This window comes from Carcharhinus amblyrhynchos, unplaced genomic scaffold, assembly GCF_965287045.1.
Source record: "Carcharhinus amblyrhynchos unplaced genomic scaffold, sCarAmb.v2.hapA scaffold_54, whole genome shotgun sequence".
NCBI classification, from domain to species: Eukaryota; Metazoa; Chordata; class Chondrichthyes; order Carcharhiniformes; family Carcharhinidae; genus Carcharhinus; species Carcharhinus amblyrhynchos.
Genome location: NW_027649795.1, coordinates 850,462 through 875,923, shown reverse-complemented (window position 1 = coordinate 875,923; position 25,462 = coordinate 850,462). Strand labels below are relative to the sequence as shown.

Here is a 25,462-nt window from a genome sequence, read left to right as displayed (position 1 = left end):
AGGGTGTAGAGAAAGATCAACTTAATGCGAGATAGGTCCATTCAAAAGTCTGACAGCAGCAGGGAAGAAGCTGTTCTTGAGTTGGTCAGTACGTGACCTCAGACTTTTGTACCTTTTCCCCAACAGAAGGTGGTGGAAGAGAGAATGTCCGGGTTGCTTTGGGGTCCTTGATTTGGGCGCCGCACCTGCGCAAGGATATTTTGGCCCTGGAGGGAGTGCAGAGGAGGTTTACTAGGCTGATACCAGAGTTGAGGGGGTTGAGCTATGAGGAGAGGCTGAATAAACTAGGCTTGTACTCGCTAGAGTTTAGGAGAATGAGGGGAGATCTCATTGAGACGTATAAGATGATGAATGGGATGGATAGGATAGAGGTGGAGAGACTCTTCCCGCTCAAAAAAGACAGTAGGACTAGGGGGCACAGCCTCAAGATAAAGGGGAGGCGGTTTAGAACGGAGTTGAGGAGGAACTTCTTCACTCAAAGGGTGGTGAATCTCTGGAATTCTCTGCCCGTTGAAGTGGTGGAGGCTGCCTCGCTAAATATTTTTAAGAAGCGGGTTGATGGGTTTTTGATAAGAGAGGGGATTAAGGGTTATGGGGAGAGGGCGGGAAAGTGGAACTGAGCCACAACAGATCAGCCATGATCTTATTGAATGGCGGGGCAGGCTCGAAGGGCTAGATGGCCTACTCCTGCTCCTATTTCTTATGTTCTTATGTTCTTATTATGCTGGCTGCTTTTCCGAGACAGCGGGGAGTACAGACAGCATCAATGGACGGGAGGCTCTGAATGTCGAAAGACAGGTTAACAGTGTGGTGAACCACACTTGCCTTTATCAGTCGGGGTACAGATTACAAAAGCAGAGAGGTTGTGTTGGAGTTGTATAGAACTTTGGTGAGGCCACAGCTGGAGTACTGTGTGCGGTTCTGGTTGCCGCATTATAGGAAGAATGTGAACGCACTGGAGGGGGTGCAGAGGAGATTCACCAGGATGCTGCCTGGGATGGAGTATTTAAGTTACGAAAAGAGGTTGGGTAGGCTTGGTTTGCTTTCTCTGAAGCAGAGAAGACTAAGGAGTGACCTGATTGAGGTGGTCAAGATTATGAGGGGCATGGACAGGGTGGATAAGGAGCAGCCCCTTAGTTGAAGGGACACGGTTCAAGGTGAGGGACGGGAGGTTTAGGAGGGATTTGAGGAAAAGACTTCTTTCCCCAGAGGATGGTGAGGGTCTGGAATGCGCTGCCTGGGAGGGCGGTGGAGGCGGGATGCCTCACATCCTTTAAAAAGCACTCGATGAGCACTTGGCACATCATGACGTTCAGGGCCATGGGCCAAGTGCTGGTAAATTGGGTTGGGTAGACAGTGGCTCTCGTGTGTCGGAGCAGCCTTGATGGGCCAAAGGGCCTCTCCTGCACTGTGTAATTCTGTAATACTTTGTGCCTGGCCCTTGTGATTTTGAATACCTCTCAAAGCTCTCCTCTGCGAGGTGATTCTCCAACGGTTCTATGCTACTGACATCCCCTCATTCCTGGAAGCGTTCTTGTAAATCTGTTCTCTAATCCTCTCGTGCACTCTCACTCTAAAGGTCTTCATGTCCCCAAGGTGTGGCAGCCAGAATTGAACATACTCAGTTTCAGTTCAGGCCAGAGGATTTTCAGGTCTAAACCCAACTTATTTTTGTCCTCTATGCCTCTATTAATAAAACTCGGGATTTTGTATTCTGTTTTAAATACTTTCTCAACTTCCCTTGCCATCTTCAGTGAATGGGGCATGTTGATCACCGATGCTTCTCTGATCCTGTAACCCTCTTTAAAATTATACCTTTTGTTTTATGATTGCCTGTCCTTGTACGGTGGCACAGTGGTTAGATTTGAATTTGATTTGATTTATTATTGTCGCATGTATCAGTATACAGTCAAAAGTATTGTTTCTTGCACGCTATACAGACAGCGTACAGTTCATAGAGAAGGAAAGGAGACTGCAGAATGTAGCGTTATAGTCGTAGCTAGGATGTAGAGAAAGATCAATTTGATTTATTATTGTCATGTATTTGCATACTGTCAAAAGTATTGTTTCTTGCGCACTATGCAGACAAAGCATACTGTTCGTAGAGAAGGAAAGGGGAGAGTGCAGAATGTAGCGTTACAGTCACAGCTAGGGTGTAGAGAAAGATCAACTTAATGCAAGGTAAGTCCATTCAAAAGTCTGATGGCAGCAGGGAAGAAGCTATTCTTGAGTCGGTTGCTACGTGACTTTAGATTTTTGTATCTTTTTCCCAAAGGGAGAAGTGGAGGAGAGAATGTCCGGGGTGTGTGTGTCCTTGATTATGCTGGCTGCTTTTCCTGAGGCAGGGGCAAGTGTAGACAGGGTCAATGAATGGAAGGCTGGTTGGTAGGTAGAATTAGCACTTAGCACTGCAAATTAGAGTTAGCACTGCTGCCTCACTAGGGACAGCACTAGGGACCTGGGCTCGATTCCCGGCTTGGGTCACTGTCTGTGTGGAGTCTGCACATTCTCCCTGTGTCTGCGTGGGTTTCCTCTGGGTGCTCCAGTTTCCTCCCACTGACCAAAAGACGTGCTGGCTATGTGGATTGGCCATGCTAAATTTTGCGTTAGTGTCAGAATGGACTTAATATGTGGAGTTACAGGGATAAGGCCTGGGTGGGATTGTTTTTGGTGCAGCCTTGATGGGCTGAATGGCCTCCTGTACTGTAGGGATTCTTTGATTCTATAATTCTTCCCACCAAGTCTCCCACTTCATGCTTCTCTGCATCAAATTTCATCTGCTTCGTGTCTCCCCTTTCCATCAGTCTGCCTATATCCTCATGAAGTTCTCTCCTCCTCACAGTTCCTGATGTCTCTGACTCTCTATGTCTCCCCTTCTTTCACTTTCTCTATCTCCTTCTTCTGGGCAGTAATTACATGGCTGACACAGTGGGTTAGCACTGCTGCCTCACGGCGCTAGGGACATAAGAACATAAGAAATAGGAGCAGGAGTAGGCCATCTAGCCCTTCGAGCCTGCCCCGCCATTCAATAAGATCATGGCTGATCTGTTGTGGCTCAGTTCCACTTTCCCGCCCTCTCCCCATAACCCTTAATCCCCTCTCTTATCAAAAACCCATCAACCCGCTTCTTAAAAATATTTAGCGAGGCAGCCTCCACCACTTCAACGGGCAGAGAATTCCAGAGATTCACCACCCTTTGAGTGAAGAAGTTCCTCCTCAACTCCGTTCTAAACCACCTCCCCTTTATCTTGAGGCTGTGCCCCCTAGTCCTACTGTCTTTTTTGAGCGGGAAGAGTCTCTCCACCTCTATCCTATCCATCCCATTCATCATCTTATACGTCTCAATGAGATCTCCCCTCATTCTTCTAAACTCTAACGAGTACAAGCCTAGTTTATTCAGCCTCTCCTCATAGCTCAATCCCCTCAACTCCGGTATCAGCCTAGTAAACCTCCTCTGCACTCCCTCCAGGGCCAAAACATGGGTTCAATTCCCAGGTTGTTTGTGTGAATCTGCATGTTCTCCCTGTATCTGCATGGGTTTCCTCCCACAATCCAAAGAAAGATGTGCTGGTTAGGTGCATTGGTTGTGCTAAATTTTCCCTCAGTGTAACTGAACAGGCGCCGAAGAATGACAACTAGAGGATTTTAACAGTAACTTCACTGCAGTGCTAATGTAAGCCTATTTGTGACTAATAAATAAACTTCTAACTTTACTTTTTTCAATTTGTTTACATGTACTTGTTTCCCTGGCTTTATCTTTGTATCTCTGCATGTCTCTCTCGCCCCGCTTGTGTTTCTCTCTCTCTCTCTTTCTGACTACACCTTGTCTATCTGCAATCTCTCTCTCTCTTTCTGCACCTTGTCGGTCTGTGGTGTCTCTGTGTGTGTGTGTGTGTGTGTGTGTGTGTGTGTGTGTGTGTGTGTGTGTGTCTCTTTGCACCTTGTCTATCTGTGGTGTCCCCCTCTCTCTCTCTCTCTCTCTCTCTCTCTGTCTCTGCACCATATTTATCTGTCTTGCCTGGCTCTGTCTGCCTTTCCTGCTGTGTAAGAAGTCTGACAACACCAAGTTTAAGTCCAACCAATTTGATAGTAAACTCTCAAGCTTTCGGGGTTTGCCCCTTCGTCAGGTGAATGGAGAGTTCTGGTCTCAGACAGAGCGTATAACAGCGTAGGCAGATTACTGATTAGAATGTGAGTCTTTACAACTAACCTGCTATTCAAGTCTTAAAGATGCTGACAATGTGAGTGGAAAGAGCATTATGCATAAGTTAAAGAGATGTGTATTGTCTCCAGACAGTGCAGTAAGTGAGATTTTACAAACTCAGACAAGTGATGGGGGCTACGGATAGTGCGACATGAACCCAAGATCTCCACATCATTTCCTGCTGTGCCCAGGAATGCAGCCCTGGCACAGTTCCCCTAACTGTTGCTTTTTTATTTATCCTTCTCACTCGACTCTTCTGAAGATGCTGACTCTTTGAAGTATGATTTAATGGATCATAGAATCCCTACAGTGCAGAAGGAGGCCTTTCAGTCCATCGAGTCTGCACCAACCACAATCCCACCTAGGCCCTATACCCATGATGCCACGTATTTATCCTAGATCATCCCCCTGACACTCAGGGGCAATTTAGCATGGCCAACCTTCACATCTTTGTACTGTGGGAGGAAACCGGAGCACCCAAGGAAACCCACGCAGACACGGGGAGAACATGCAGACTCCGCGTAGACAGTGACCCAAGCTAGGAATCGAACCTGTGTCCCTGGTGCTTTGAGGCAGTAGTGCTAACCCACTGTGCCACCATGCTTCCCATTATTTTAAGGATGCGTATTGGCCTCCATCTCAGAGACCATCTGAGAGTCAACCACATTGCTGTGGCTCTGGAGTCAAATGTAGGCCAGACTGGGTAAGAACGGCAGATTTCCTTCTCTGAAGGGACATTAGTGAACCCAGATGGGTTTTTCTGACAATCAGCAATGGGTCATCAGTGGATTCTTAATTCCAGATTTTAATTGAATTCAAATTTCACCATCAACCATGCCAGGATTTGAACTTGGGTCGCACAGATTTTGTACTGGGTCCCTGGATTAATTGGATAAGCCACAATATCACTGCGCCACTCAAAGAACAAAGAAAATTACAGCACAGGAACAGGTCCTTTGGCCCTCCAAGCCTACACCGACCATGCTGCCAGACTGAACTAAAACCCCCTACCCTTCCGGGGACCATATCCCTTGATTCCCATCCTATTCATGTATTTGTCAAGATGCCTCTTAAAAGTCACTATCATATCTGCTTCCACTACCTCCCCCGGCAACGAGTTCCAGGCACCCACCACCGCCTGTGTAAGACAAAACTTGCCTCTCCTTTAAACCTTGCCCCTTGCACCTTAAATCTATGCTCCCTTGTAACTGAGTCTTCCACCCAGGGAAAAAAACTTCTGACTATCCACTCTATCCCTCATAATCTTGTAGACCTCTGTCAGGTCGTCTCTCAACCTCCGTTGTTCCAGTGAGAACAAACCAAGTTTCTCCAACCTCTCCTCATAGCTAATGCCCTCCATACCAGGGCAACATCCTGGTAAATCTTTTCTGTACCCTCTCCAAAGCCTCCACATCCTTCTGGTAGTGTGGTGACCAGAATTGAACACTATATTCCAAGTGCAGCCTAACTAAGGTCCTATAAAGCTGCAACATGACTTGGCAATTTTTAAACTGTGATGAAGGCAAGCATGCCGTTTGCCTTCTTGACTGCCTTCTCGACTTGCATTGCCATTTTCAGCGACCTGTGTACCTGTACATCCAGATCCCTCTACCAATCAATACTGTTAAGGGTTCTGCCATTTACTGTATATTTCCTTCCACTAAATTTAAATTCCACCGGCTGCTGTGGTGGGATTTGAACCAGTGTCCCTGGAGCATGAACCTGGGCCTCTAGCTTGCTAATCCATTGACGTTACCATCTCCCTAACTATGATGTTTGCTGGTTAGTCAGGATGGGCAGATTATTTAGCATATGGTCACCACTGCAGCTTGAGTCTGAATCCAACAACCACAAGTGCAGGAGATGTCAGCTAATGATCAGAGCCCCGACTGATTTTCACAATTAGTATTCTTTTCCCTTCCCAAACACAGGAGTCCCTTAGTCAGTGGTACCTTTCTACTGCCAAACTTGGGTGTTCTGGGTGTTTAGGGCTTAGTGCCTTTGAACTGGACTGTTCGCAGCCTCTGTGTCATATTTAATAGTGTGGCGAGTGAGTGACAACATATCTTTGGCGATGCTAAGACCACCCGCTCCTATCTCCTGTGACATAGAATCCCTGAGGTGCAGAAAGAGGTCTTTTGGCCCACCGAGTCTGCACCGACTCCCTGAATGAGTATCTTATCCAGGACCAACCCCCTATCCCTGTAACCCTGCGCATTTAGGATGGCCAATCCACCTAACCTGCACATGTTTGGACTCTAAGGGGCAATTTAGCATGGCCAATCCACCCTAACCTGCACGTCTTTCAGACTGTGGGAGGAAATCAGAGTACCCAGAGGAAACCCAAACAGACACGGAGGGGAGAACGTGCAAACTCCACACAGACAGTGACCCAAGCCGGGAATCGAGCCCAGATCCCTGACACTGTGAGACGACCGTGCTAACCACCACTCCCATCCAGGTTTACCAACGAGTCTTTTTTTTAACCTAAGGAAGGAAATCTGCTGTCTACCCTCAACATGTTGTATGTACTGGTTGTACATTTAGTGATGGGGGGAGGGCAATGCATTCTCAGTAAGTTACTTGGCACTGCCAGTGTGAGATGCAGCCTTTTGGAGCAGGTATTCTGATTTTAGAGCAATGAAAATTAAATGAGTGGCACAGATTTGTGCTACATTTGCTTTCAGTTATTTCCAGCCATATTTCTTTTTGTCTCTGGCGTTCCTTTTATCGAGCGGCTTTGTATTTTTGGTTGCTTTTAGTGAGCAGTAGTGTGGCGCGGAGGTTATAGTGCATCCATTCTTGTATCGCAAACAGTGAGGGCTCTTGTTACAGAGCAGGATACTCTTTTGTTCAGGGAGCTGTGGTGCTGCCGATGGCTGCAATGTTTAGCCTTTCCCTCCCGCTGAAATATTTTGCCATTTGCAAAGCCTCGCAGGCCAGCGGATCTCTCCCTTTCCCCGGGTGCTGCCTCCCAGGAATCTAATCTTGATCACGTTCCTACGGCCGCACCAAGAGCCCGTCACAGATGGACAATGACTTCGCTGTTTTATGTCGAAACAGCCACTCTTGGTGTTCACTTGGACAGAGAGGCTGAAGAATGAGAGCTGCAGTGGGGCCTGATCCAAACAGAATTGGCAGGTCACACTGCAGCTGCACAGAACTTTAGTTAGGCTGCACTTGGAATATAGTGTTCAATTCTGGTCGCCACACTACCCTGTCGATGTGGAGGCTTTGGAGAAGGTACAGAAAAGATTTACCAGGATGTTGCCTGGTATGGAGGGCATTAGCTATGTGGAGAGGTTGGAGAAACTTGGTTTGTTCTCACTGGAATGACGGAGCTGAGGGGGCGACCTTGTAAAGTTTTACAAGGTTAACATTGAATCCCTACAGTGCAGGAGGAGGCTATTTGGCCCATTGAGTCTGCACTGACAACAATCCCATCCAGGCTCCATCCCCGTAATCCACATAATTACCCCACTAATCCCTCTAACCTAAGCATCCCTGGGCACTGAAGGGCAATTTTGCATGGCCAATCCACCCTAACCTGCACATCTTTGGACATTAAGGGACAATTTAGCATGGCCAATTCCCCAACTTGAACATTTTTGAACCCTGGGAGGAAACCGGAGCACCTGGAAGAAACCCGTGCAGACACAGGGAAGAACATGCAGACTCTGTACAGACGGTGACCCAAGCCAGGAATTGACCCTGGGTCCCTGGAGCTGTGAGGCAGCAGTGCTAACCCACTGTGCCCACCGTGCCACTCTGAGTGGCATTGTCAGAGTGGATTGTCAGATGGTCTTTCCTAGGGTGGAGGAATCAAGTACTAGGGGGACACAGGTTTAAGGTGTGCGGGGGAAAAGTTTCGAGGGGATGTGCAAGGCACGTTTTTTTACACAGAGGGTGATGAATGTCTGGAACGTACTACCCAGGGAGGTGGTGGGAGCAGCTACGATAGCAGCATTTAAGGAGCAACTGGACGAATACATGAATAGGATGGGAACAGAAGGGTACAGATTCTGAAAATGCATACGGTTTTAGTTTAGGCAGGCATCATGATTGGTGCAGGCTTGGAGGGCCAAAGGGCCTGTTCCTGAGCTGTACTGTTCTTTGTATCCATAAGCACTCATGCCCGATCAGAATAGTGGTCACGTGGCCTGACTGGATGTATCCCTTATCTTCTCATCCCCACTGCCAAACATACCCTCTCCAAGACCGCAAGAAACTCCCAGGGAGTTGTGAATGTAGCCTCCCACGCAAAAAGCCTCCCATCCATTGACTCTGTCTACACTTCTCACTGCCTCGGGAAAAGCAGCCAGCATGCCAAGGACCCCGCGCACCCCGGACATTCTTCTTCCACCTTCCATCAGGAAAAATAATAAATCATATCAAGTTCACCATCAAGAAGAGATGGTGCCATCCAGATTTTGCCAAGGATACAATTCCTGGTGGAATTCAAAGGAAAGGGATGAGGCCATTCAGCCCTAGGAGGTGCTGATATATCTGGTTGCCCTTTCTGGGAATGTCCCTTGCCCTTGGTCCAGTTCCAGCATCGTTTTCCAAAAGACACAGCACTTTGAACTGAGGAATAATCGGTGGAAATCAGGACGAGGAGATCTTGTCAGCGTAGATAACATTGTTAGTCCCTAAACATATCAGCAGCAGAACTTTATCTGAAGCCATACATAATGAGGTCATGTCTTTGGAATCACCCCTGCACGTACTTTTTAAAATCTATTTGACTTCATTTTGCCCCATCAGGGAAGAAATTGAATATTTCTTATTTCAGTTGAGCAGTAACCCTGTCAGACACTCCCGGGACAGGCACAGCACGGGGTTAGATACAGAGTAAAGCTCCCTCTACACTGTCCCCCCATCAAACACTCCCAGGACAGGGACAGCATGTGTTTAGATACAGAGTAAAGCTCCCTCTACACTGTCCCCCATCAAACACTCCCAGGACAGGTTTAGCATGTGGTTAGTAATGCCGTAACGAGTAACAGAACTACTGTCTTTGAATTGTGTAGCCCAGCTTTGAGTTAATGTTTCGAGCGTGAATGGCATTTCCTCAGAAGATGCACGTGGTTAACAGTGCTTTTCCCTGGAGTGTATTGGGCCCAATACATGAGAGCATAGTATTTGTCTTGTGGTGCTTATGTTGAGATATAAACCTCTCTTTCTCTTTAGCAGGTAGAAGAGGACAGCTCCATCTGACAGCTGAGCTGCGAAAGACTGACGGAGAGCCCTGTTAACCTGTCTGCCGCCCAGGTGGCCCTGAGAGACTCCTGGAAACCTTTCATCACCCCCCTGCCCCTCCCAGCGTGCATTTGAGAGGAAGAGGTGGATTGCGAGCCTGGGTTAATGACTGTTACTCAGCAGTGGGGATGGAGGCAGCTCACGCACCGTTGAGACTGGTGCAGTCCACCCAGGGAACAGCATCATTATCCTTATACCGGCGGTGGGGGGGCGGGAGGAGCAGAAACTGGAGGCCGATTTAAACTGTTGAGGAGAAGAAAGGCCCAATAATTATCAACGTTTGAATTCCGCGCTTTAACCGAGCGTCTCCTTCCAGGCAGAGTCTGGGGGGAAAAAGAAGCTCGGATCAGGAGGGGAGCCCACCTTTACGCTCTCCCTTTGCCTTCAGTTTTTAACTTCTATCTCTCTCATCCGCAAACCCGAGACTTGTTGTCGCTGTCGAGCCTCCGACTGTAGGCTTGGGTTCCTCTCTGCTGTCGGTCAAAGAACCCCCTGCACTGAATCCTGGCTTTTAAAGACAAAGGAATAGGAGTCTATTTATGAGGACGTCGGGAGGGTTTCAGTGCATTGTCAGCGGTTCCTGGCGACTCCTGTGTGAACAGTGTAAGTTGCTGAGATCGCGGTCGACCAAAGTCAGTCCCAGTGCTCGCTTTGAGATTATTATATAGATAGAAAATTTTACCTTTTCCAGAGTTGGTTTCTCAAATGGTGTTAATTTGATTTGATTTATTATCGTCACATGTATTAACATAGTGCGAAGTATTGTTTCTTGCGCGCAGTACAGACAAAACATCGCAGAGAAGGAAAGGAGAGGGTGCAGAATGTAGTTTTACAGTCACACTAGGGTGTAGAGAAAGATCAATTTAATGCAAAAGGTAAGTCCATTCAAAATTCCGATGGCAGCAAGGAAGAAGCTGTTTTTGAGTCGGTTGGTAGATGACTTCAGAGTTTAGTATCTTTTTCCGGATGGAAGAAGGTGGAAGAGAGAATGTCCGGGGTGCATGGGGTCCTTAATTATGCCGGCTGCTTTTCCCCGAGACAGTGGGAAGTGTAGACAGAGTCAATGGGTGGGAGACTGGTTATCCACTGTCGAGCGTCTTGGCGCTTATTTTAGAAATTTGAAATTCTGTTTTCCTTCCATTACATAGTTTTAATTTAAAAACCTTCCAAGCATTCCAGTTTAGTGAGACAAACAAGGGCAGTAACTCAACAAATTAATACTTCTGACACCAACTCAAACATGAGCAGTTGCAACTCATAAACTCTTCACTGCACTTTAACTCTTAAACTACACTTTAACTGAACATCGACTTTAACTATTTAACTGGAAATAGATACTACCGAGTTTTCCTAAACCAAGGAATATTCTCAGTGTAGAATCTGTCTCCTCTGAAGCACCCTTCAGGATACAAGTCTTGTTGCGATGACTGTTCTCTTGGAGTTATCGCTGCCAAACAAAGAACTCGTGTGTCCTTCAGCCTCAATTCTCCACTTGCGTCCAGAAGATTCCCTGTCATCCGCCAACTGTATCACCAGAAACCGATCACATGGCTCAAACATCCAGTGAAACTACTTTTGAACAACGCCGTGATGCTTAACTCATTTGAACATGTCCAGGCATGGCAGCCATAAGTCGAAGCCACCCTGTCTCGGCTAATGTAAACAACTTCCCTGATCTGACCGTAAGACGTAGGAGCAGAATTAGGCCACTCGGCCCATCGAGTCTCCTCCGCCATTCAAACGTGGCTGATATTTTTTTCATCCCCATTCTCCTGCCTTTTCCCTAAAACCCCTGATCCCCTTTTTAATCAAGAACCTATCTATCTCTGTCTCAATAACCTGGCCTCCTGTGACAAAGAGTTCCACAGATTCACCACTCGCTGGCTAAAGAAATTCCTCCTCATCTCTGTTTTAAAGGATTGGCTGTGCTAAATTGTGTCTTATTGTTCAAAGATGTGCGGGTTAGGTGGATTGGTCATGCTAAATTGCCGCTTAATGTCAGAGGGATTAAAGTTTATTTATTTATCACAAGTAAGGCTTACATTAACACTGCAATGAAGTTACTGTGAAATTCCCCCAGTTGCCACACTCTGGCACCTCTTCGGGTCAATCTACCTAACCTGCACTTCTTTCAGACTGTGGGAGGAAACGGGAGCACCTGGAGGAAACCCATGCAGACATGGGGAGAACGTGCAGTCTCCACACAGACAGTGACCCGAGGCCGGGAATTGAACCCGGGTCCCTGGCGCTGTGAGGCAGCAGTGTTAACCCACCCGTACCGCCCCGCAGTTATTAGGGTAAATACGTGGGATTACGCGGATAGGGCCTGGGCGGGATTGTTCCAGCGATCGTCAGTTTGGAAATTCCCTGGGCGCACTCAGGATTCGGGATACTCTGCATGTGCCTGTGTTTGACACTCCCTTCCATGGGAGCGTTATCTAGCAGCTAAGTGATTAATGAAAGCAGTTAATGGTTAAACTTGATTACATTTCTCTCTCCGCCAGGCTGCACTGAGATCGTTACAGCGGCTGGTTTGTCGCCTGGGCCCCAGCCCCGATGGCAGGAGGTAGCCGAGTGATGGACGTCTGGCAGAGCACCGTGAGCCCTGAGCCCCTGCAGCCTGCTGTGCCCCCGTCTGTCACTCTCGGACTGACGATTGTTTACACTGCACTTTACGGACTCCTCTTCCTCCTCGTCTACGTCCAGCTGTGGCTCGTACTGCACTACCGCCACAAGAAGTTCAGCTACCAGACAGTCTTCCTCCTCCTGTGTCTCCTGTGGGCTGGCCTCAGGACTACACTATTCTCCTTTTACTTCCGAGACACTATCAAAGCCAACGCACTCGATCCCTTCTCCTTCTGGCTGCTCTACTGTTTCCCGGTCTGTCTGCAGTTCTTCACCCTCTGTCTCATGAACATGTACTTTGCTCAGGTGAGTGTGACAACCCCTCTCGCAGCGTGGTTGTTATAAAAAGAAAATTGCCCTTCCCGGGCAGATACCTGAGTTGTTTATTTTTAAGTTTTATTTATGAGTGCCGCAAGTAGGCTTACATTAACACCGCAATGAAGTTACTGTGAAAATCCCCTAGTCACCACACTCCGGTGCCTGTTCAGGTTACACTGAGGAGAATTTAGCCCCTAACCAGCATGCGCCTCGGACTGTGGGAGGAAACCGGAGCACCTGGAGGAAACCCATGTGAATACAGGGAGAATGTGCACACTCTACACAGACAGTGACCCAAGCTGGGAATCGAACCTGGCTCCCTGGTACTGTGAGGCAGCTGTGCTCACCGCTGTGCTGCCCCTAATACCTAGACAATTAATCCAGAACCTCATTATCGATGTGACCTCCCTCGGGGTCTGACTGTCAGCATTCACCAACAAGGCTGACGTTGCATGTGTGCTTTTCATGGAATCGTCATAGAATCCCTACAGTGCAGAAGGAGGCCATTCAGCCCATCAGGTCTGCACCAAACACGATCCTAACCAAGCCCAATCCCCATGCATTTACCCTAGCTACTGCTCACTAACTCTAAGAAGCAATTTAATAACGGCCAATCCACTTAACCCACACATCTTCGGACTGTGGGCGGAAACCAGAGCACCCACAGGAAACCCACACAGACATGGGGAGAATGTGCAGACTCCTCACAGACAGTGACCCAAGCCAGGAATTGAACCCAGATCCTTGGCGCTTTGATTTGATTTATTATTATCGCATGTTTTGGGATACAGTGCTATACAGGCAAAGCATACCGATCATAGAGTCCATAGGAAAGGAGAGGGTGCAGATTGTGGGAGGAGGCCATTTGGCTCATCGAGCCTGCACTGACTACAATCCCACCCGCACCCTATCCCCATAACGCCAAGCATTTACCCTAGCAAGTACCCTGACACACGGAATTTAGCACGGCCAATGTGCCTAACCAGCGCATCTTTTGGACTGTGGGAGGAACACAGCAAGAAGTCTGTCAACACCAGGTTTAAATCCAACCGATTTATTTGATAGTAAACTCACAAGCTTTCAAGGTTTCCCTCTTCACCTGACGAAGAGGGAAACCTTGTGAGATTACTATCAAATAAATCGATTGGACTTAAACCTGGTGTTGTCAGACTTATTGCTGTGTTTACCCCAGTCCAACGCCAGCATCTCCACATTTCCTCTGTGGGAGGAAACCAGAGCACCCGGAGGAAATCCACGCAGACACGGGGCGAATGTGAGGACTCCGCATAGTCAGTGACCCAAGCCACGGATCGAACCTGGATCCCTGGTGCTATGAGGCAGCAGTACTAACCACTGTGCCACCTACTTTTTTGGGTTTTTTTGAGCTGGGATGTTTTATTTTGGAGATTCTCAAATCACCTGTTTTATGAGTAACTGGGATCTTTCCTGTCTTATCAAAGCTCGTGAGTTTAAGCCGTGCTTCTAATCATTTTGCGTTGAGGCAATGTCGTATTATTGGAAATGCCACATTGTAGATGAGTGAAGTCGATTTTTGATTTGATTTATTATTGTCACATATATTAGTATGCAGTGAAAAGTATTGTTTCTTGCATGCATTACAGACAAAGCATACCATTCGTAGAAAAGGAATGGATAGGGTGCAGAATGTAGTGTTACAGTCATAGCTGGGGTGTAGAGAAAGATCAACTTAATGCAAGGTAGGCCCATTCAAAAGTCTGACAGCAGCAGCGAAAAAACTGTTCTTGAGTCGTTTAGTACGTGACCTCAGACTTTTGTATCTTTTTCCCAACGGGAGAAGTTGGAAGAGAGAATGTCCGAGGTCCTTAATTCTACTGGCTGCTTTTCCCGAGGCAGCGGGAAGTGTACACAGCGACAATGGATGGAAGGCTGGTTTGAGTGATGCATTGGCTACATTCGTGACCTTTTGTAATTTTTTGCGACAAGGGCATGGCTGGCTGGGCCCAGCATTTATTGCCCATCCCTAGTTGCCCCTTGAAAAGGTGGTGGTGAGCTGCAGTCTGTGTGCTGTGTGTTGACCCACAATGCCGTTAGGGAGGGAATTCCAGGATTTTGACCCAGCGACTGTGAAGGAACGGCTGATATATCTACAAGTCGGGAGGTGAGTGCCTTGGAAGGGGAACTTGCAGTGTAGTGTTTACTGCGAGGTTTGTTCTTGTGGTTGGAGATGAATCAGAGCTGACACTCCTTATTTCTGTGTGGTTGATTGCGGTGTTTTAAAGCCCTCTCGTCTGCTTGTTAATAATTGGGTTGGTGCGCTGCTGTGTGTTCTGAGTTGTGATCCTGTCTGGCTTCATTCCTTCTGGGGAACAGGCAGGGTAATGGACTACTTTAGTTCAAGGGGATGTATTTTCCTTGGCCCTTGCACTGGGTTGCGGTTCCAGGGATGCTGCTCATTACCGCACGTTCCATCCCATAGTTTTTGTGGGATACCTTCCTGCAGCACTGGATGGTGAAATCAGCGGGCTTCCAACATGGTGACTTCTCAATGTGAGCACTCCAGCATGAGCTCTTGAAGAGGGGGAGAGGAATAGGAGTTTATCTAGAGTTTGCATGTTCTCCCTGTGTCTGCGTGGGTTTCCTCCGGGTGCTCTGCTTTCCCCCCACTCTTCAAAGATGTGCAGGTTAGGTGAATCAGCCATGGGTAAATTGCCCCTTAGTGCATTAAGATGTGTGGGTTAGGTAGATTGGCCATGCTAAATTGCCCCTTAATGTCCAAAGATGTGCAGGTTAGGTGGATTGGCCATGCTAAATTGCCACTGATGTAAGGGGGACTAGCAGGGTAAATACGTGGGGTAATGGGGTTCAGGCCTGGGTGGGATTGTGGTCGGTGCAGGCTCGATGGGCCAAATGGCCTCCTCCTGCACTGTAGGGATTCTATGATTCAAGGAACATGGAAATTAGGAGCAGCATTCGGCAAACTGAGCCCTTTGAGCCTGCTCTGCCATTCAATCAGATCATGTCTGATCCCTCCCTGGTCTCAAACCCACCTCCCCATCTCTTCCCCATATCCTTTTATCCCTTTTTTTAGAAATATATCTATCTCCTCCTTGATTCCATTCAATGATTCAGACTCCACCGCGCTATGGGGCAGCATTTCATTTGATTTGATTTATTATTGTCACGTATTAATATACAGTGAAAAGTATTGTTTCTCACGCGCTGTACAGACAAAGCATACCATTCATCTAAAAGGAAAGGAGAGAGTGCATAGCTGGGGTGTAGAGAAAGATCAACTTAATGCAAGGTAGGTCCATTCAAAAGTCGGGAAGAAGCTGTTCTTGAGTCGGTCGGTACGTGACCTCAGACTTTTGTATCTTTTTCCCAATGGAAGAATGTGGAAGAGAGAATGTCCGGGGTGCGTGGGGTCCTTAATTATGCAGGCTGCTTTTCCCGAGGCAGGGGGAAGTGTAGACAGAGTTAATGGATGGGAGGCTGGTTTGTGTGGTGGATTGGGCTACGTTCACGACCTTTTGTAGTTCCTTGCGGTCTTGAGCGGAGCAGGAGCCCATACCAAGCTGTGATACAACCGGAAAGAATGCTTTCTATGGTGTAAAAGTTGGTGACAGTCGTAGTTGACATGTCAAATTTCCTCAGTCTTCTGAGAAAGTAGAGGCGTTGGTGGGCTTTCTTAACTATAGTGTCGGCGTGGAGAGACCAGGACAGGTAATCATAAAATCCTTACAATGCAGAAAGAGACCATTTGGTCCTTCGAGCCTGCACGGACAACAATCCCACCCAGTTCCCATCTCTGTGAGCCCACGTAGTACCTCACTAACCCCTCTAACCTATGCATCCCGGGACACTAAGGGACAATTTAGCATGGCCAATCCACCTAATCCACACATCTTTGGACGGTGGGAGGAAGCCGGAGCACCGGAGTTGTTGGTGCCCTGGCCACCTGAAAATGTATGATTCTATGGGATGTCTGTCCTTTCCTTTGGCTTTCTGTGATGGCCCCACCATCGGCTTTGTCAACACCAGAACGGAATTTGACCTGGGTTCTGACAAAGGATCAACCACTCAAAGTGTTAACTCTGTTCCTCCCTCCACAGACGCTGCCAGGCCTGTGGTGTTTTCAGCATTTTTTTTTAATCTCAGATTTCCAGCAGCCAGAGTATGTTGCCTTTGCAACCTGAGATCTGCCTTGGTTCTCCCATATTTTTTTCTTGAATGCATTACCATAATAATAACACCAGAGTCATGTTATCCTGTTGTCACGGCAACAGGGTAATAACACATCGTGTCCACAATATAACTGGGGCCGTGCGATTTAATAGTTATTAATTCCAGCTGTTAAGATGGTGTTGGAAATTGGAGTCATGAGGGAAACCCACTCACGATGCAATCTTCTTGTTACTGTGCAGTGGTTTTAAAGTCAGAGCAGTTAGTTCCACCCAGGAATATTCCATGAATAATATTCCGTAAATAGAAGTTAGTTCTGCAAAATAATGTTTCTTAAATTCATTCGTGGGATGTGGGTGTAGCTGGCTGGGCCAGCATTTATGGCTTTTCCTTCCCTAAAGTGGACATGAGTGAATCAGATGGGTTTTTGCAACGATCAACATGGTCATCATGAGACTTTCGATATCAGATTTTTATTGAATTCAAATTTCACCATTTGCAGTGGTGGGATTCGAACCCAGATCCTCCAGAACGACACCGTTTTCCTGCACTGTCCCCATATCACTTGATGTTTTTAGCATCTAGAAATCAATCGATTGCTGTCTTGAACATACTCAAAAGACCAGGGCTCCACATCCAAAGACATGTAGGTTAGGTGGATTGGCGATGCTAAATTGCCCCTTAGTGTCCAAAGATGTGCAGGTTAGATGGATTGGCCATGCTGAATTACCCCATCGTGTCCAAAGATGTGCAGGTTAGGTGGATTAAGAACATAAGAAATAGGAGCAAGAGTAGGTCATCTAGCCCTTCAAGCCTGCCCCGCCATTCAATAAGATCATGGCTGATCTGAAGTGGATCAGTTCCAATTCCCTGCTTTCTCCCCAGAACCCTTAATTCCCTTGTCTATCAGAAACCTATCTACTCGTGACTTAAATATATTCAGCGAGGCAGCCTCCACCGCTTCAACAGGCAGAGAATTCCAGAGATTCACCACCCTTTGAGTGAAGAAGTTCCTCCTCAACTCTGATCTAAATTGCGCGCGCGCACACACACACACACACACACACACACACACACACACACACACACACACACCCTCTTCTCTTCCCCCCCTCCCCTTATCTTGAGGCTGTGTCTTATGTTCTTATGCTCCGGTTTCCTCCAACAGTCCGAAAGACACTAGTTAGGTTCATTGGCCACGCTGAAGTCTCCCTCAGTGTGCCCGAACAGGCGCCAGAGTGTGGGATTTTCACAGCAACTTCATTGCAGTGTTAGTGTAAGCCGACTTGTGACACTAATAAATGAAATTTTTGAAAAAACTTTAAATTTTTAGTGTCGGGGATTAGCAGGGTAAATATGTGAAGTATTACAGGGTTAGGATCTGGGTGGGCTTGTGGTTGGTGCAGGCTCGATGGGCCAAATGGCCTCCTGCACTGTGGGGATTTTATGATTCTACTCCAGTTTCCTCCCAAAGATGTGCGGGTTAGGTGGATTGGCCATGCTAAGTTGCCCCTTAGTGTCAGGGGAACTAGCTAGGGTAAATGCATGTGGATAGGGCCTGGTGGGTTGTGGTCAGTGCAGACTCGATGGGCTGAATAGCCTCCTGCTGCACTGTTGGATTCTATGATCCCACCTTCCTCCGGTTCCTGTGTAAGGATTAAGCAGTGTATTCCGTATGTGCGTCCTGCCACATTTATACGCCGCGCGTAACCAAATGCTTTTTTTTTAATATTGCAGGTAGTTTTTAAGACGAAAGCAAAGTATTTTCCTGAGATGGCCAAAAAACTGTAAGTGAAACTTCTGCTGTAGCAAGCTAAATTGTATTAAAGAGAAAAATAATAGATTGGTACCATTAATAAAAGCAAATTACTGCAGATGCTGGAATGTGAAACCAGAAGCATAAATAGGTTTTTGATTAATAAGCGGGTCAGGGGTTATGGGGAAAAGGCGGGAGAATAGGGATGAGAAAAATATCAGCCATGATTGAGCTTGCTCTGCCGTACGATGGGCCGAGTGGCCTAATTCTGTTCTTATGTCTTATGGCCTTATGACAAGAGAAAATGCTGGAAAATGCCAACTGGTCTGGCAGCCTCTAAGGAGAGAAAAGAGGTGACGTTTCGAGTCCAGATGACCCTTTGTCAAAGGCAAAGAAAGAGGGAGATATTTATACTGCAGGAATGAAAGATGAGTCATAGCCACAGAAACCAGGGGAAAGGCTGCTAATGGCAGCCCGTAGAGAGAAGAGAAGGTGTGAATGGCCAAAGGGCAGACAAGCTGAAATCAGAATAAGCTGTGACGGATGTGGGGGGAGATGGGTAGGAGAGAGATAACATTGAGGAAAAGGGAGAGAGGGGGAGAAAAGGGGAAAAGAATGGGGGGGGAGTAAAACAAAGAAAGACAATAAAGAAGTAAAAGGTAGAGAAGAATTAAAAATGAAATAAAATGTAAACAAAGGGGTGGAGGTGGGGTTGTGCGAATCATCTGATGTTGAGACGGAAAGGCTGTAAAGTGCTGAGCTGGAAGATGAGATGCTGCTCCTCGAGCTTCACTGGAACATTGCAGCAGGCCAAGGACAGACATGTGGACATAGGGAGCAGGATCGTGCGTTAAAATGGCAAGCAACCAGAAGGCCAGGGTCCAGATTGCGCGCAGACCAGAGGTGATCAGAGTGGTACCATTCCTGGTTCAATATCTGGCATGGGTGCAGCAATTAATTCTGTGCCAAGAGTGTGGAGCTGTGGTCTGTGTGTGACACCAGCGCAGAAACCACAACATTGGAGAAACATCACTTCACGTGTATAAGCTGCTGGTGAGGCCTCACCTGGAGTACTGTGTACAGTTCTGCTTTTCTTACTTGGGAAAGGATATACTGGCACTGGGAGGGGGTACAGAGGAGATTCACTAGGTTGATTCTGGCGTTGAGAGGGCTGGCTTATGAGGAGACACTGAGTAGACTGGGGCTGTGAGGGGAGATCGTATAGAAATATATAAGATTATGAAGGGAATAGATAAGATACAAGCAGGGAGGCTGTTTCCACTGGCAAATGAAACTGGAACTAGGGGCGTAGCCTCAAAATAAGGGGGAGCAGATTTAGGACTGAGTTGAGGAGGAACTTCTTCACACAAAGGGTTGTGAATCTGTGGAATTCCCTGTGAAGCAGTTCAGGCTACCTCATTGAATGGTTTTAAGGCAAGGATGGATAGATTTTTTGAACAGTAAAGGAATTAAGGTGAGTGGGTAGGTAAGTGGAGCTGAATCCACAAAAAGATCAGCCATGATCTTATTGAATGGCGGAGCAGGCTCGAGGGGGCAGATGGCTGACTCCTGCTCCTAATTCTTATGTTCTTCAACAGTGTGTGTGAGTGCTCAGTGACACTGTTGCATCCACCAGTCACAGGGTTAGATGCAGGGTAAAGCATCCAGTTTTACTGGAGGAATGAAGCCTCCCTCCTGCAGCTGGACAGAAAATTGACTGTAACAGGCAATCCTGGGGATGGTGAAAGGACAGGAAAGCTACAAATAAATGGGTGTTGGACTGGCGGAATCAGTCGAAAGAGGTGGGTCAAGTTTATTGGAACAATTTTGGTGATTTGATTTATTATTGTCACATGTATTGGGATACAGTGAAAAGTATTGTTTCTTGTCCGCTATACAGAGAGAGCATACCATTCATAGAGAAAGAAAGGAGAGAGTGCAGAATGTAGTGTTACAGTCATAGCTAGGGCTTTGATTTGACTTAGTATTGTCACGTGTATCAGTATACGGTGAACAGTATTCTGTCTTGCACTACACAGACAAAGTAAACAGTACATAGAGAAGCAAAAAGAGAGTGCAGAATGTAGTGTTACAGTCATAGCTAGGGTGTAGAGAAAGATCAACTTAATGCAAGGTAGGTCTGTTCAAAAGCCTGATGGCAGCAGGGAAGAAAGAATCTGTTCTTGAGTTGGTTGGTACGTGATCTCAGACTTTTGTATCTTTTTCCTGATGGAAGAAGGTGGAAGAGAGAATGTCCAGGGTGCGTGGGGTCCTTGATTATGCTGGCTGCTTTTCCTGAGGCAGCGGGAAGTGTAGACAGAGTCAATGGATGGAAGGCTGGTTTGTGTGATGGATTGGCTACATTTGCAACCTTTTGTAGTTCCTTGCGTTCTCGGGCAGAGCAGGAGCCCATACCAAGCTGTGATACAACCAGAAAGAATGCTTTCTATGGTGCACCTGTAAATGTTAGTGAGACCTGCCAAATTTCCTTAGTCTTCTGAGAAAGTAGAGGCATTGGTGGGGCTTTCTTAACTGGAGTGTCGGCATGGGGGGAGGACGAGGACAGGTTGTTGGTGATTTGGACACCTAAAATCATGAAGCTTTCAACCATTTCTACTTCATCCCCTGATCAAAGATGTTATATATGTTTTGGAGCGGGAGCATGGTGGCGGTGGTGTTCCCATGCATCTGCTATCGCCTCCCCTTTTCCTTATAGGTGGTAAGTTTGGGAAGATGCTATCAGAAGAGCCTCGAGTTGCTGCAGTGCATCTTGTAGGTGGTACAGACAGCTGCTGCTGTGCACTAGTGGTAGGCTACTTGAAAGAGAGGCAATAGAATATTGGTTGAATGCCGTGAAGAGGCTGGGCCCCTCAGAAAGAGTGAGAAAATGGAAAATGTACTTGGTGTGGCCTGCTGCTGTCAGTGGAAAGTGACTCTGAGGAATATGGAGGATACTGGGCAGGAGTGGGCAAAGAACAGCAGCCCCTTAGTGTCCAAAGATGTGCGGGTTAGGTGGATTGGCCATGCTAAATTGCCCCTTAGTATCCAAAGATGTGTAGGTTAGGTGGATTGGCCAAGCTAAATTGCCCCTTCGTGTCCAAAGATGTGAAGGTTAGGGGGATTAATGGGGTTATACGGCCTGAGTGGGATTCTGTGTTGGAGAGATGGTTTTGCTTTGATGGGCCGAATGGCCTCCTTCTGCACTGTAGTGATTCTATGATTCTCTACCAAGGCCCTGTGCAGGTGCAGTAAGATCTCACTTCACCCTTGTGGTGTTCAGGTTGACAGCGAACCTGCCACTTCTCCAAAGCTGTGGTTTTTATTTAAAGCTGTGGCCTTGCTGCCCTCCTGCAGTCTCTAATCGAACTTCCTCCTCACCCCAGCTGAATTCTGATGTGATATACTGCCTGCTTGCAGCTGCAGCTTTGTAAGAAAGTGGCTGTTTATTGTGGGAGACATTGAAAGGGCGAGTCAGCTCCAAGAGCTTACAGGAAAGCTGGTGCTCGCGCGTCACTGTAGAGCAATCTTTCCATTACCTCAGCCAAATCGAGTGTTATTGTAGGAAGCTTCATAGCCCCAGTGTGGAGAGTTAGTGATAACAAGGAGAGCTGTAGCTCAGTGACTGATCTGTACTGGCTTGCTCTCGAAGGAGCACAGTGAAGGTTTGCCAGGCTGATTCCAGGGATGGCAGGACTGATGCATGAGGAGAGATTGACTAGGTTAGGATTGTTTTCACTGGAGTTCAGACAAATGAGGGGGGGATCTCCTAGAGATTTATAAAATTCTAACCGGACTAGACAGGGTAGATGCAGGGAGGATGTTCCCTGTGGTGGGGGGGGAGTCCAGAACTAGGGGGTCACAGTCTGAGGATGCGGGATAGACCATTTAGGACGGAGGTGAGGAGACATTTCTTCACCCGGTGAGCCTGTGGAATTCATTCCCACAGGAAGTAGTTGATGCCAAAACATTGAATGTATTCAAGAGGCGGCTGGATATAGCACTTGGGGTGAGCGGGATCAAAGGTTATGGGGAGAAAGCAGGATGAGGCTATTGAGTTGGACAGTCAGCCATGATGGCAATGAATCGTAGAGCAGGTTCGAAGGGCCGAATGGCCGCCTCCTGCTCCTATCTTCTATGTTTCTCTGTATTTCATTTTGCCTGGAATGACTCCATGCTGTTTGCAGTCTTAAGTTTATGCAATACCATTTCCCCTCCCCCCTCCATAACACCCCACCAGCCCCCGTCCTAATTCTCTGCCTTTGTATCTCCCTTAGAGGTGCTTTGTTGAGGAAGCTAACAGAAATGAGGTTCCTATCTCGTCACAATTATCTGAACAGCACAGTTTTCTTCTGATTCCTTAAAGTGTATTTATTAGCTTCACAAGCAAGGCTTATATTAACACTGCAATGAAGTTACTGTGAAATTCTCCCAGTCGCCACACTTCAGTGCCTGTTCGGGTCAATGCACCCTAACCAGCACATCTTTCAGACTGTGGGAGGAAACCAGAGCATCCAGAGGAAACCCACGCAGACATGGGGAGAATGTGCAATCTTCACACAGACAGTGACCCAGGCCAGGAATCGAAGCTGGGTCCCTGGCACTGTGAGGCAGCAGTGCTAACCCACTGTGCCACCCCCTAAGGATTTGGCAGGAAGGTTGGCAGGAGCTTGGGGGCATGAGGGTGAAATTGGCCAGGGTTCCTGCTGCGAATTGCGAGCCATCTGCTGGAAGTTGAGATCGTTGCGCTTGGCTGCGATACCTCCCCAGTTGACTTGGCGTGCAGGACTGTGAATTTAAATTATTATAGAAACTCTACAGTGCAGAAAGAGGCCATTCGGCCTATCGAGTCCCTACTGACTACAATCCCACCCAGGCCTTACCCCCATAGCCCTACATGTTTACCCACTAATCCCTCTAACCTACGCATCTCGGAACACAAAGGGACAATTTTAGCATGGCCAATCAACCTAACCTGCACATCTTTGGACTGTAGGAGGAGACCCATGCAGACATGAGGAGAATGTGCAGACTCCGCACAGACAGTAACCCAAGCCAGGAATCCAACCCAGGTGCCTGGAGCTGTGAAGCAGCAGTGCTAACCACCATGCTACCGAGCTGTGACTGGATGAGTGGCAGAAAATTGAGGCAGACGTGGGAACATAGGGATTAAGAGCAGGAGTAGGCAAATTCAGTCCTTCAAGCCTGCTCTGCCATTCAATCACAGAATCATAGTTACCCTACAGTGCAGAAGAAGGCCATTGAGCCCGCACTGACAACAATCCCACCCTATCCCCGTAACCACAAACATTTACCCTGCCCCCCACCCCGAAATTAGGGGCAATTCAGCAGGGCCAACCAACCGAACCAGCACATCTTTTGGACTGTGGGAGGAAACCAGAGCACCTGGAGGAAACCCACGCACACACACCGCACATCCGAAAGACGTGCTGGCTGGGTGCATTGACCCGAACAGGCGCCGGAGTGTGGCGACTAGGGGATTTTCACAGTAACTTCATTGCAGCGTTGATATAAGACTTACTTGTGACACTAATAAATAAACTTTAACTTTAAGGGGTCAGAAGAAAACTGTGCTATTCAGATAATTACAAAGAGATAGAAACCTGTTAGCTTTCTCAACAAAATGTCTCAATAGAAGAATATGCAACCTCCATACAGACAGTGACCCAAGCCAGGAATCGAACCCGAGTCCCTGGCGCTGTCAGGCAGCAGTGCTAACCACTGATTTGTTCGACTTTGTTTTGGATGCAAAAGCAGTTTGCATGCTCTTGATTTGATTTATTATTGTGACATGTATTGGGATACAGTGATTTGAAATTTTGATTTGATTTATTATTGTGACATGTATTGGGATACAGTGAAAAGTATTGTGTCTTGCACGTTATACAGACAAAGCATACCGTTCATAGAGAAGGAAAGGAGAGAGTGCAGAATGTAGTGTTAGAGTCACAGCTAAATTTGATTTGATTTATTATTGTCACATGTATTAGCATACAGTGAAAAGTATTATTTCTTGCGCGCTGTACAGACAAAGCATACTGTTCATAGGGAAGGAAAGGAGAGGGTGCAGAATGTAGTGTTCCAGTCACAGCGAGGGTGCAGAGAACACTTAATGCAAGGTAAATAAAGAGTTTAAAAGGGTTAGAATGAAGTTTTAGAAGCATAGAATGAGAGTAAAAGAATTAGAAGGTATGCTGAGCATGGTTTGCAAGAAGTTGCCTTGCTCTGCCAAGCGTGATGGGGCAGAAATCCTGTGGCAGACTAGACAAGAAAATCCCACCCGCCCCCCCTCCACTTTAATCTCCTCCCCTCCCCCCAACCCTGCCCTGTCTATGATAATTTTGCCAAGTAACATTTATAATCGAGGTGTTTCATCTTAAATCAACTCTTCCATTCCGAAAAGGCCATCGTGTGGCGATGCCGGCATTGGACTGTGGGTGGGCACAGTAAGAAGTCTCTCAACGCCTGGTTAAAGTCCAGCAGGTTTGTTTGGAGTCGGGAGCTTTCAGAGCGGCGACTGCATTCACCTGATGAAGGAGCAGCCGTCACCAAATAAACCTGTTGGACTTTAACCTGGTGTTCAAGGCTCCCTACAGCGCAGGTGGTGGCCATTTGGCCCATTGAGTCTGCACCGACCACAAGCCCACCTATCCCCTTAACCCCATCTATTTTCCCTGCTAGTCCCCCAACGCTAAGGGGCAATTTAGCACGGCCGATCAACCTATCCTGCGCATTTTCGGACTGTGGGAGGAAACCGGAGCACCCAGAGAAAACCCGTGTAGACATGGGGAGAACGTGCAGATTCCACACAGACAGTGACCCAAGGCTGGGAATCGAACCCGGGTCCCTGGTGCTGTGAGGCAGCAGTGCTAACCCACTGTGCCACCCACAATCATGTTGTGAGACTTTTTATTCTGAAAAAACACTTTCTCTCTCTCTCTCTTTACTTCCTGGAAGTCCTCAAACATTTTTGTTCTGCTGGTTTTTTCTTGCCATTATAATCTTCCTGTTTTTTTTTTTGCTCGCTGTCCTGTAAACATCCCTCATTCACCGTTCCCTCGAACTTTGCGAGTTGGCAGCATTCCCGTTCAGGAGAAGGGATTTTCCTGTGGGAGTTG

At 47.3% G+C, this 25,462-nt stretch overlaps 1 protein-coding gene across 1 annotated transcript in view; it reads left to right on the top strand.

Moving 5' to 3' along the window:
* LOC145337636 (G protein-coupled receptor 137Ba-like) overlaps positions 1 to 25,462 on the top strand; it is a 38,326-nt gene that overhangs the window by 1,268 nt on the left and 11,596 nt on the right. Inside the window, exons 2-4 of the mRNA XM_080182443.1 lie at positions 9,395 to 10,066; positions 11,968 to 12,394; positions 18,308 to 18,357. Coding sequence (XP_080038569.1) covers positions 12,020 to 12,394; positions 18,308 to 18,357 — 425 coding nt within the window. The 5' untranslated portion in view covers positions 9,395 to 10,066; positions 11,968 to 12,019. The remainder of the gene's footprint in view (positions 1 to 9,394; positions 10,067 to 11,967; positions 12,395 to 18,307; positions 18,358 to 25,462) is intronic.